Source organism: Rattus rattus, chromosome 6, assembly GCF_011064425.1.
Source record: "Rattus rattus isolate New Zealand chromosome 6, Rrattus_CSIRO_v1, whole genome shotgun sequence".
Classification (NCBI taxonomy): domain Eukaryota; kingdom Metazoa; phylum Chordata; class Mammalia; order Rodentia; family Muridae; genus Rattus; species Rattus rattus.
Genome location: NC_046159.1, coordinates 147,350,172 through 147,364,156, shown reverse-complemented (window position 1 = coordinate 147,364,156; position 13,985 = coordinate 147,350,172). Strand labels below are relative to the sequence as shown.

Here is a 13,985-nt window from a genome sequence, read left to right as displayed (position 1 = left end):
TAAGTCACCTCCTCGTTCAAATCATGGAGAAACATGTGACTTTGCCTGTAGACAATAGGAAAATGCGAGCAGATAGAACCTCAGTTTCATGACTGTGTGCATTGTATGATAATCAGTTTTATCAGATTGAGAAAGTGACCCGTCTACTTTAAAGCAGCCAACGGAGCACTGTGATTACAAGGCATTGCGGTTTGTTATTGCGCTGCATCTCAGAAATTTAGAAAGAAGTTAAGTTGAAATATGATATTATCTTTATGCACTAGTCAGTGTTGGCTTTCCTTTCAGAGTTTAAAAAACAGAAAAATTCGATTAATCACCATTTTAAAGTTGTTTACATTTAACGAGTTAAGCTAGAATTCAAAAGCTGATTGAATTAGTTTTAAATTGCTACATAAACAGTTATTAGCAACTTCGTGTTTATGAATTGCACACATTGCTCCTCTTAGGATTATGGTGACTAGAAACTCAACATGGATCTCAGCGTGCCAAAATCAATATCTTCAGCATCACATTCTGTAAGTTCTGGGGAGAACTGGTTTCCTGTGTTTTGTAGTTGTTTAGAGACTTCTATGTTCCTCTGTACATGACCAGGTCTTGCATCCCTAGGGACATTAGGGTTACGTTTCTGACATTGCTTCCAATGTCTTCTATCATTTCTACTGACAAGGACCATTCCTCCCTCTTTCTTTCTTTCTTTCTTTCTTTCTTTCTTTCTTTCTTTCTTTCTTTCTTTCTTTCCTTCCTTCCTCCTTCCTTCCTTCCTTCCTTCCTTCCTTCCTTCCTTCCTTCCTTTCTTTCTTCCTTCCTGACACAAGTTTGTGTTGAGCACAGTCACACTTTGAAAAAAATGTCCCACTTCTCAAGGTCAGAAACATTAAACAACACATGGGGAACCCTTTTCCTAATTATGTGCCCTTTTCTCCAGTTCAGGAACCTAGGAGGAAAAGATATTTGCATGTTCAATATTCTGCAGCAATGTGAGTGGGAAAGAAAGCTAAGTGCGCACATTTGAAAAGTAAAACATACGATTTTAATCCCATGTACTTAGCTCAGAAGTTCTGCCTCGAAACATTTCTATTTTAATGTCCACTGCACTCTAAAAACATTTCCTGTAATATTCTAAAATTTAAACTTTACCAAGAACAATCGTTTTTTTGTTTCCAGAGCTGATTCCCATGCAAACACCCACCACGACAGACAAGTACAGGCCTATGAGGAATCATAGGTCTAGGTTGCTGGGTGTTCTTCTAGGACAAGGACTTCGAGGGCTGTCCCCGGGAAGCTGGCAGTCGTGTGAGAGCAAAAATCTAGCATGGTAATTTATGTCTAACACAGACAACAGACTTCATAAATCAACATCTGAAAGGTCAAAACGCCCTGATGCTCCTATGTGAAAAGGACTAATCAGAGACAACACGGTCATTAAGTTTGACTATAGTTGACCTCAAACCAACTAGAAAAATATCAGTGATTAAGTACAAACCAGGGCAAATCATTCCATCTCTTGCTGAGAACTCTATGCTCTTGCATGCTCAGAACCCCTTGAAATATATCAATCCATACATAGAATCCATCCAAATGACGCAAAAAGAATCTTGGCAGGTTTTCCTGTGTGTTTGGTTAAATGTGTGAGCCATTTTGAATACAGGTATAATCTCTAACAAATGTATTGGTCTTCTAAAAAGTCAGGTAAAGTTCTGCCTTCCCTCATCACAAAAAGTGTTACTTCCATGTCAAAAAAGAATATAGCAGACAAGAAATTTACAGGTTAGAGTTTAGCACCGTTAATCAATCCCCCAAAATCCAGTCCACTTCATAGACTTTGTCTTCGTCTTCTCTGTCACCTTGCTAGGTACATCTGGTTCACATGTAGAACCTGGTGACAATATTTAGATGAGGTTAAGTGTGTGATATGGTTTGCACAAAGGAATGCCAACGCCAGTGTTCTATCCATTCATCAGCAACACCCACCAGCAAAGAGCGGATAAAACGTGTTGTTCAAAGTCAAATGAGAAAATGAAAATGGAATTAACCTTAGTAAAAGAGAAATGTAAATAATCTATGCTAAATAAAATAAGAACTTGGAGATAAATGTCTAGAATGTGAAATTAGTTGCTGGGTATTTGTATTCTGAATCTGTTGCAGCCAATACAAAAATAATTTTACATGACCCTAGAATGATGTCTGACCCAATGCTGGATAATACACAAAACTCATTTTCTCACTCACCCACGTAATTTCTATAAGGTAGCTACTCTGCCTGATGCATTAGTCCAGGAACTGGGTTTTCAATATTAAATATACCAAATCAAGTCTCCTGAACCCACAAAGTATCTTCTTCAGGTTTGTGATTATGAGACTAGCCTTTAAGGGCCAAGTGATCTCTCCATCTCAATGAAGCCTATATTCTTATACTTCGTCAGAGAAAATTTATGATGGTTAAGTAAATTATTCATGTACCCGAGAAAAGCCAGCACCATTGTAATAATAATAAGATATTTCAGAAATGTTAGAATTAATTTATTTACTTAGACATAATGGTAAGCAATGTATATTTTAGGCAGTCAAATAAGCTGAGACATTTTCTGCCTTTCAAGGAATGCATTTCCAAAGAATGGCTTATATGAAGATATTCTGATGTGTGAAATAACTATTTTCAGTGATTATAAATATATTTTCATTTTAGTAAATTATCATTTTATAGCACAATCTATTGTCTTAAATAGATTTCTTGTGTGTGTATGTATGACATGTGTTTGTATGCATGCATGTGGGCCTTTATGTACATGTGTGAATGCTTTCAAGTATGACCTGATTACTATCTGGAGGTCCATCAATAAGCAAAACCATCTTCTTTAGACATTCTGTTGTTCACTGCTGGATATGCTGGGCTTTCAGACTTCCACTGGGTGTCCTGTCTCTACCTCGTATCTTGCCACCATATGCTGGGATTAAAAATGATATGCTATTGCCTCTGACTTTTCAGCAGGTTCTGTGGATTCACACTCAAGTTGTCAGATTGCATAGTAAGACTGACACCCATTAGCCAGCTCCTCATTCTACAAGGCATAGTTCCTGGGAGAGCATCATCTGTCTTTGTACAAAGGATGGGTGTGTGACTATCTTCATTTTTTACTTCTTTTCAGCCTTCCCTTCTCTGCTACACCTTTACATGATAAAGCATCATGAATTATCACCCCCCTCAAAGTTAGTCATCCTTCTGAGGGGGCCATCAGTACTGCTGTGAAGATCCCTGTTGAACCAATATTAAACTCTCACAAGTTTTTAAATTTTGTCCTGACAAGCAGTGACCCACATTGTTATAAAACCCCACTGATTTTAAAGAGACTTGTTCTCTGCTCCAAAATGACCAAGAAATGTGTATATCATTTTTGGAGTATTTTCATGTGTAGTCCTCAAATGATGGTAGGCTTTTCCAAACTCAAACACATTTCTACAGCTATCAAATTTTACATGAGTTTTTTAGAGAGTTCTCGAAAACTCAGCCTTCCTGGCACAACAGCTCATTCAGTATGCCATTTCAAGAGGAGGGCCTGCCAATACCTCTAGTTTTAAAGAAAGCAGTTATTCTGTGGTGTTGCCAGGTAGGCATTTTCAGGCTCTGCTCACACATGTGGCACATACTTCAAAACTGCATACTGGGAAGACTTCCTGGAGCCCGCATTCCAACTCAGTACTCATCCAGTTAAACGGAAGCTAACAAGAAGCATGAAATGGTATATTCCTTATAGGAGTTGTGGTAGAGAACTACGCACACTGATCTGACCCTAAAAATCCCCAATGCTATTATTAAATCATTCTAAATCTTTGACACCATTCACAAGAACACTAACTCTTTCATTAAAGATTGCATCCTGATTCACATGTAGTGCTAAGAACTGAAACTTGATAGAAGGTGTCTGAACCTGACCCAGACACTTAAATATTTTCATAACTCCAGAAGCAAAAGGAAAACAGACTAAAATCTCTTAACTGTGTAATAGTCTGTTCTGGGCCAGTGGCTTGGATGCTAGTGATAAGTGACAAAGTTAAAGGAGAAGTATTAATCCCATGATAGCATTTACCAACCTTCCTAAAGAGTACCATTTTTAAAAAAGGAAATTGAGTATTAAGGAACAAAATAAATAGTTGATTTTACTTACACACACACACACACACACACACACACACACACACACACATACACACACACACACTAAATTTTTTAAAAGTTATTAGCAGAAATTTTAAGAGAATAATTAAGTATACTCAACTTAAATTTTACTAAAATAGCATACAATATAATTCAACATAAAAGAACTTTTATTTGGGGAAAACACAAATTCCTATATAGTCTCCAGGTTTTAGAAATACATTTTTAAAGTTTAATTTTATGAAAATTCTATGTTTATCAACCCAAAGAAGGGGAAACCATCTCTTTTCTGTAGAAGGCCAAGGAATTTCTAGAGGCTTCACATTCTGTAACCTCTCTCCAACCATGCTTATTCTCCTCCTACCATCCCTGTCACTCTTCTCTTCTTTCATTTAATTATTTTTTGCAATGACCTCAGGACACACAAAGAAAAATTTTATTTTATTTTTTGTATACTGGGTCACGAGCCATAGCCTTTAACTGATGAGATACCTTTTCAGCCTGATAATTTACTTTTGCATTCTGAGGATGAAGTGTAATTATCAGCATCTGAGACTCAGCTCAATTCTATAATGATAATGAGTTATATAATAATCAGAGTTTGAGCTCATACGACCAAACTGGAGGTTCTGTGGTCTACATTGTCATTCATAATACTCATACTGGGTACACTTACATAATTACATAATATCCTACTTGAACACCAATGACCTGTCACATTGGTTTTCTCTATGGAAACTTTCATGACAATGAACACTTTTCATCGAATCCCCCCGAAGGTCTAATGATAGTGGAGTATAAGGAAAGCCATGATAATGGCTTTCTTTACTGTCATCATAATTGGTGTGCTATCTCTATTCATGACAATGGAAACACTCCCCTGTACTTAAAAGATTGGCAAAATCTGAAAAACTTGACTACACCCCCCCACTTACATAAAGAACTAGTTATGCTTAGGACAAAATGATTAAATGATTTTCTCAAAAGCTATTTCAGAAAAGGTTAACTGGTTCTTTGATGATGCTATACACAAAGAAATCTTGTTCAAAGAAATGTCATTCCATATCATTGTACTATATATTCCAGCTTTATGAATGTTGAAACATTTGTTCAAACATTACAGTGTACTCTGGCCCAGACAACATAAGTAATGGTCACTGGTTAAACCAGTGACCACCTTTCCAGAACGCTGCTGTGGGCAGAGGCCTTGCCGCAACATGCACTCTCCAACTTGGACAGAGTTCCCAAGAGGCTTTGTAAGCAATCATTAGGGAAGCCTCTCCTACAATTAAAGGCATATGCCTAAACACAGTTTTTGAAATGACACACGTGTTTAAATACACACATAAAAAGTCTTTGACTTATGTAGAAGGAAAGCCAAAGCATCCTTGCAGAACGCTGCTCACTGTCTTCTATTTAAACAAACATCGCTGAGCAGTTTTAAAAGACTTGGAAATTCCACCCATGAAATCTACATTTAGTCTGTCGATTTTCACAAGAAAGTGATCCCACATTGGTTGACTCAACATTCACCTTCTAAATAGTTTTCAAAAGAAGCAATCATCCAATTAACAGACACAGAGAGAAGTGGGACTCTAAAATGCCACTGTCTTACAAGAAATATATTTTTTTTTTGTATTTTTCATGAAAACCCCATCTTGAATATTTTGTTGTTCTAAAGAGAACTCTTTGTATTAATTTAGGAATCATATATGAGAACATATGTATATGCAAGTGAAGATTTTGTACGAATTCATTTTATTGCCTGGGTGACAGTGGACATACTCACACTTTAAATTCAGCCTGACAAATACTTACTGGGTTAGCAAAAGCCTGTGATATGCCAATAGAGAAATAATAGGTTACAAAGAGATCAAACCATGAGAACAATGTGCGCTTGAGAATGCAATATCAAAAGTGTATCAGGCATTACTTAGAAAGTCTTGGAAGCCTATAAATTGAGTTCACACCACAGTATTTTAAATGTTCATTCACCCATTGGTTTGCCAAGGATTAAAGACACACATTTAAAATTCGTTTGCTCACAATACATAATTAAGGGTGGTTAAAGAATATATAGGAATAAGAAGACATGGAAAGAACCTCCAGATGTAGCAATGTACAAGAAGAATGAGGACAAGAATTGTATGCCCCATGGATGAAGCAACAGACAAGGAAAGACTATGAAATGCAAGATATTTTAGTGGTTATAGCATGAGAACATTCAAGAAGTCTGCAGTGAAATAGCATTGGCAATAGGGTGAAAACTCACTAGGACTTTGTGTTTGGGAAGAAGCTTCCTAAGCCAAAATTGGTGTAGGATACAATGAAAGGATCTAGGGATCGAGATTATGATTGACCGTAAAGGTCCTAGAGATGGCAGGATAGATGAGAGATAAGGAATGATTAGATTAGGAAGGAAGGATTTGATGCGTCAGAAGCCACAGAAGCAAAGCAGGACCAGCAGTCTTCCAGATTCTTCTAAACGTGCCAAAGAACACATTTTAGAAGATTCTCGGTCTCAGATTTCAAACACAAATTATGTGTGAATGGAAGATTCAGATCCAGGGTTTCAGTTATAAGAAGGGATAAAATAAGAACTTCATAAGAAAAGCAGGCTGAAATTTTTTGATTTAGCCAAGAAAAAGTTACCACATTTTTGAAGCTGGTTGAAATCTGAGCAGGACTCCTACGATTCAGACTACATCTTCCACCACCACCACATTTTACGATGTCTTTCACAGGCCTGCTTTGCTGTTTCCTTAATTAGAAGACACACTGCGTACTTCATGGAGTTGTTTTTACATTCTACAAAGACAACTGATGGGATCTGTATTGCTGCCTCCAGGGCATTAAGTGTGTGAGATCTGCTGCTTGGACAATATGGAGGAACCTCGGAGACTTTGTGTAAATGAAATCAGGCAGGCATGGAATTGGTAATATTCTCTGCCCATCAGGCGAAGGCTCCTTTCTCCTTTCTAGTGCTTTACAAACAGAGTGTGCGTTAGAAACACCAGAAGGGCTTGCAAAAGCACAGATGGCTGGGTTTCCTATCTGCCATTCTTGGCGGACGGCCCACAGATGTACTTCTAACAAGGTCTGGGTGATATTGATCTTGCTAGTCTGAGGACCACACTGTGAGAACTCATGCTATAAAACACTTACAACTCATCATCCCCAGGAAGGAAAGTTTTTGTAAATCAGACTATTTTTGTTGAATTTCTCTTAAAAGAAATTGAAAATTTAGGATGCTGGCTCTATTAACACAGTAACCATAATATTTTCCAAATGTCTATAATATTTTCCAAATATTATACACTTGTCTATACTTCAGACTGCTTACCAAGGTTACCAAGAATGTCTTGTCTATCATTATCACGCTGGAAAAATGACTCCAAGTCTTGATTGAGAAGTCATGGATTCTGCTCCCTTCAGAAGAACTCTTCATATTTAAAACTTCCTTCTGTTCCCTACTTTAACTCTTTTATCTATTTTCACTTTACTGTGGCTGAGGAACTATTCTGAAGGCTTTGAATATATGAACTGCAGTTGTTCCTCACAGCCTCATAAGTAACTCATTTTAATACGTCCATTTATAGTTGTAGAAAACGTGGCAGGGGAAGACTAAATTCCTCGCTATAGGCCAAACAAAAGGAAACATTGATCTCCTTTTAGTTTCAATATTTTGGCCTTATCTTTTCATCTAAAATACTGCACAGTCCTTTACAGTACAGCATGAGCTTAAGCACCTACCTGTCCCGAGGAACAGAACGTGGTATCGCCCATCAGCAGCATTCACACGGTCCACAGCAATCTTTGTGTACTTGTAGTCAGTGCCTATGCGGACGATCAGAGGCCTTCTGTGGATGGGGTAGATGGAATTGTACATGAGAGGGTGGTTCCGAATGAAAGTGACAACATCATCTGGGAAGTCCTTGGTGGTTCTCATATTGGGTGTAAAAGCCCCTCCTGGGCACTGAAAAAATAATGATAAGGAAAAAAATAAATTAATAAAAAGCATTCCTTTTTCTTAATAATAATCATTTCCAAAACACTTAAAAAGTCAACTTCACTTGTTTGAAATACATTGAAGATCAGCTGACAAGAACACGAAGAGTCTCAAACTAGAGACAGAGAAATCACTATCTGTAGAAAGTTACTATATAACATGCATTTCCTTAGGTAACTGAATGATTTTTGTGGCCTTGTCCCAGAGTGTTTGTACAGAAGAGGTGATGCGCCTTTGATTATGCTCTAGCTTTTCGCTCCTGTCAGCAGTCATTGCTCTATTTCCTATTTTGTCCCAGGAAGCTTGTTGGTGGCAAGGACACCTGTACAAATAACCTAGTGTTATGATCACATAAAAATAAATTAGATTGCCATTGTCACATTTAATTGGAATTCTGATGTAGAAGAGTCTCCTTCCTGATGGTCTCCCTTCCCTAGAGGGATCTTGAGGTTGGAGCTCAGCTCATTGTTGGGGATGAGATCTGATAACTTATTCTGGAAGAGAGTTCCACCATGTCCATTGGCTTTAGAGCAAAACCCCAACAGCTTAGAATGGCCTGCCAGCTCCTCTCTACAGTGAATCCAGGTTGCTGTTGTAGCTAGTGCTATCCCAGAATGTCATGCACAATTCTCTTCAGATCTTGGCACTTGCAGTTGTCTACCTTGTTAGGTAGACAACTTCCACTCCAGCCTAGACCCAAGCTTCCTCCAGGATGGCCACTTATATGAAACTAGCTCCTCTCCATCTCTTTTGTCTCCTTATCTGGATTTTCCCCTCATAACCCTTTATGAAATTGTTCTCATATTGATTGATTTAATCGTTGTTGCATGCTTGTTGCCTGGATTGTAAGCTGTGTTAGTTGGAAATAGATCTGTACATTTTACTTAGTAATTGTCATATAACAAAACTGGCAATAGTTGATATTTGATAAATGTAGTTGAGTTCATTAGATGATGGGGCCTCCAATCTTGGTATAAGCGCCCGATGAAATGGGAGATTCCCTTCTCTCCAGAAAAGGAAGAATTAAATCCTCTAGCTTTCTGGAGCAGTGATGGAAGCAGTGATGACATTAAAACATGGACAACTATAAAGCTTCCACAGTTCTGGAGGAACTTCAGAGGAAAAAGGTTCCATTGTTCGCCCAGACCAAAACGGTCAGGTAAAATGGAGCTGCTGAAGCTTGAAGTTCAAACTCAGTAACCAATAGTATGCAAGTGTTAAGTCCTTTGAACCAAATTGTCAAGTATAATACTTTAACATGTATAAAGGACATGTGCCTAAATGTATTAAATACTTCATAAAATAGTTGCAAAATTGGGTTTTATATTTCTATTAAAATAAAATATCTCTGCTGTAGTTTTTACTTAATAGTTAAGGAGGTTCTACAAAATTGCTGTTCTTAGTATCTTGGCAACTGTGGTATGCTATAAGGACTGTGACCCACTAGAAAGTTATGTCTCATTCAAAGCTGACAGTGACCCTTAAAACCAACTGTTTACTCCTATCAGGAACATAAGGTGAACATGCTAGATTTTAACAGAAATGGGGAGTTTTATGTGAAATCTGTCAAATCTTTACTGCTGATTTAGTTAAGAAAGAGGAACAGCACTGGAAATCAAGCAAGATGTGCCACGTTGAACCTTAGCTATAACTAGCCAATGATGCTTTGCATCAGAATGGAGAGGCAAACATTCACTCAAATCTGTCATCAGAACTTAAATACAAACCTATTATCATCAAGAAGTTTTAGACCAAGATCAACTTAACCAAAAAGTTTTTATAGGACACACACATACACATAAGCACACACACCCATATCCACACCCCCCATATCCCCCCACAGATACATAAACACACATATACACAGACATACAACATATACAGACATACACATACACAAATATACTCAGACACAAATGCAGATACAGCACACACCTATATACACACATACACAAATATACATGCACAAGCACACACACACACACACACACACACACACACACAATTTCTCTTTTTAGAAAAAAGCAATAGGAACAAAGAAAAAGTTGATGAAATAAATAATAAAAATCAGCCTGTCCCTGAATAGTCCCATGATCTGGGAATATGTTTTCAGTATAAGAAAAAATTCTATTTAAATACTTCTGTTTCTAAATTTCCTAAAATGAAGGCCAAATGCAGACAAAGAATTTAGGCTGAGGTTGTTCCTAGCTGACAGTTGTGTTCCATACTTCTTCAAAGTATGGGTTCTGCTGTTTTCAGCCCTCATTCTTCACACAAAGTGGAAAAAGGGCAATATGATGCCCACTGAATGAAAATATGGAAAGAACAATGCAAGGGCAATTTCTGCAGCTCCAGACATGTAGAAGACACCACTAATTATAGCTTTCTGTATTGAACCACCTTCTTAAGCATTTGTAGGGACTCTTGGTACACTGCAAAAACTACACACTTAACACACATCACTGGGCAGTTTGTTTAATTTCCAGTTGCCAGTTCGATTTGTGATTTCCTTTAATGAATCTTTCTTTTGTTCTTTGAGATTTTACTATAACTACATATATTTTGCATCTTTCTTTCCCCTATATTTTCCTCCAGACTTTATCCTATATCCTTTCTTGCTTTCTTTCAAATTCTTGGCTTCATTTTCTCATTGTTGTACATGTGTATGTAATGACCTTATTAAAGTATCATATCCTACTTAGAACTTTTACTTAAAAATGAAGAAGATCTTAATGAAGATATTAACTTTGTAAGGTTGGTCAAAATCCTGCTCTTTAAACAGCTAACACAAGCCAATAGTCTTCAAAACCATTATTTTTATTGTAACATGCATTCTTTTTGTTGATATTGGTGGTGGTTGTGGTGGTGGTGGTGGTGGTGGTGGTGGTGGTGGTGGTGTGTGTGTGTGTGTGTGTGTGTGTGTGTGTGTGTGTGTGTGTGTGTGTGTTGTAAGGACAATTTTTGCAGAGTCAGTTCTCTGTTTCTACTTTTATATAGGTGCCAGGAGTCAAATTCAGATGATAAAGTTTGCATGACAATTTCCTCTTCCCACTTAGCCATCTTGTCAACCCCCACATCAGGGATCTTTACATTTTGACACTCATTGACTCATCTTCTCATGCTATTGCTATGGATGCATGATGTACTCCTCTCTTAGAAATAAGACTCCCTAGTATGACATCATTTTCAAATTTAGAAAAGAAGCAATTATGACAATGAATCATTCCTCTGATTCATGCCATAAGATTAGTAGTCAAGGCAAACTGAGATGGAGAAATGGTGACAAAGATAAAAAAGTTGACTTCCTCCCCTCAAACTCTATCTGCTCTGGTGCATTTCCTCCATGTAATAATAACAAGTACTTAATGTATAATAATGTTCTTTTTTATCATCTTTCTTGTATAGCTAAGTACACACATTGGGACCTTGAGCCTTGAGATAATATGTTTTTGTTTTTGTTTTTTTTTCAAAAAATTTCAGCAGTGCAATTGCACACTGGAGTCTTTTTCAGAGTTGATTTTTGTTCAGGATAATTGATAGGAACCCAATGTTAACTATCCTATTGGAACTAAGGGTCCGTAAATTAAAATGAAATCATTACTGTACTATACATCTACCCAACTGTCTGTGGCCAGAGGGATCATAGACTCTAGAGGAGAACCTCCTACTTTTCTTATTCTCTTAGAGCAATAGAATTTCTAGTGGTATTATAAATCTGTATCTTTATATCGACAGATAAGTAGAGTTATCATCCCTGACCAATGAAGGTTTTTTTTTTTTTTTTTGAACAGATGAAGACTATTACAGGGACTCATAATTTGTCAAATTATAAAGCATAGGTGACTACATGGTGCCCAATCCCAGCTAGTACATCTAAAATACACCCTTATATCTAAGGATAGAATAGCCCCAGGATGGAAGTGGTAATAGACTTATAAGAGTAAGAGGATGAGGATACCTGTTTTAGCGAGTATTCCCTAAACAGGACAGGAAAGCTGATCCTATTTGATCTCAACAATATTTTTGCATAAACAAGCCCTGCATATTGGACACTAGGTGACATGTCAAAGTGAATGTGGGGAACTTCACAAGGACCTACCACTAGATAAAGAGCTCCTGAGAGAGGGAATTCAGATCTGGTCTCTAGTAGGTTAGTCAATCCCATGTAGTCACCCCTGAAGTAGATTTCATATATAAGTTTTTGTGTGTGCAATAATAATAGAAGCAATAATAATTAAAGTATAGGTCATGAGTTTGAAAGGGTTGGGGTATGGGAGAATTTGCAGGGGGGACGGAGGGTATAAATGATGTAGACACAAAAAGAAAATGATAATAGAATCTACAAGTGCTATCAAAAACACCCTCATTTTGTAGGTTAGTTTTATCAAACAGATTATCATTAAGTAATTTGGTTAAACACTTTTAGTATTTGTTTTCCCAGTTATTCTATCCTGTTTTGAAGCAGAGATAAATACTAGTTTCTGAGACATTTTGACAATGATGAAATGCCAAAGGAAAGTCTGAAAGCAAAAGGACTGCCATGCAAAAGAGAGCATTAACAATTGCATTCCTAACTCCTAGGTTACACTCAGGTGGTCATAGCACTACTGCCTCTAATCCTCCCCTGTTCTGCTCCTCAGGTCTCTGATAGAAGTCTATCAGTTCCAATAGAGTATTAAAGTAATGCATATGTGCACATTCTTTGAATATTTATGCTTTTCCAAATGCCATCTCATGAGTCCTGTAGTGAACATTAGAACAAGAAATTGTGGCTTTCTAGACCTAGGCACACTAATAAAGAAGAAAAATATCTTTTTGACAATAAAGCAATGACTGGAGACATACATGCGATATGAATGAAAGAATGTGATTCAGGACCAATGGTCATAAACATGAATGTGTCAGTATTTTTAAAATCAATTTATAGGGGCACTGAGGGCTCAGCAGGTTTACTGCCAGACTTGATGACCTGAGTTCCATCCCCAAGACCTACATGGAAGAAGATGAAAATTGAGACCTACCTACCTACCTACCACACACACACACACACACACACACACACACACACACACACACACACACACACACACACACACACACACTTATAAATACATGTATGAAAACAACAAAGAGGGCATGGATTTGAAAGAGAGTAAGAAGCTGTGGTATATGGGAGTCCGTGAAGGGAGTAAAGGGAAGGAAGAAATGTAATTAAACTATACTCTCAACAATAAAGAAAAGAAAACAAATGTAGGATTGTGGGTAAACATGATTACCAGGGTCAGTGAAGAAACTTGTAGAACAGCAAACAGGCTGTGTTCTTTAGGGAACTGTCCCCAGGATTTAGGAGGATATGGTTCTGGGACTTTTCTAAGTGGGAGTTTAAAATGAGCACATTGTTAGGTTCTGCTTCAGCTGGATGTACAGGTTATACAAAGAGTCTACAGAAGCTGCACCCTCACAGCAACAGGATAATGTAGTGCATTAGCTCAGCCATGGAGAGTCTGAAGTCTTTGGATGTCCTTTGCAACATACCAAAGGTGTCTTGTTTCTCCCACAAACTTGAGATACTTATGGAAAAACATTATGACACAATTGGCAGCCTTCCCAGCACTTAACTTGTGCTTGCTGGTTGGGCTGTTTGCTAGCACAGCTACACACCCTGCTTTGAAGGAAGCACCTACAGGGAACATGAGAATGGGGGTATAAGATTTCTGCCAGTGTTTTTACTTATAAACAAAGTTAGATATTTATGGGGTTGACCCAGCAACCTGACTACTGTGTGCAGAACTGAAGAATGGCAGTCACAGTTGATCCCTCATT

At 37.6% G+C, this 13,985-nt stretch overlaps 1 protein-coding gene across 1 annotated transcript in view; it reads right to left on the bottom strand.

Moving 5' to 3' along the window:
• Sema3c (semaphorin 3C) overlaps positions 1-13,985 on the bottom strand; it is a 160,178-nt gene that overhangs the window by 30,073 nt on the left and 116,120 nt on the right. The window contains exon 11 of the mRNA XM_032907057.1: positions 7,907-8,129. Coding sequence (XP_032762948.1) covers positions 7,907-8,129 — 223 coding nt within the window. The remainder of the gene's footprint in view (positions 1-7,906; positions 8,130-13,985) is intronic.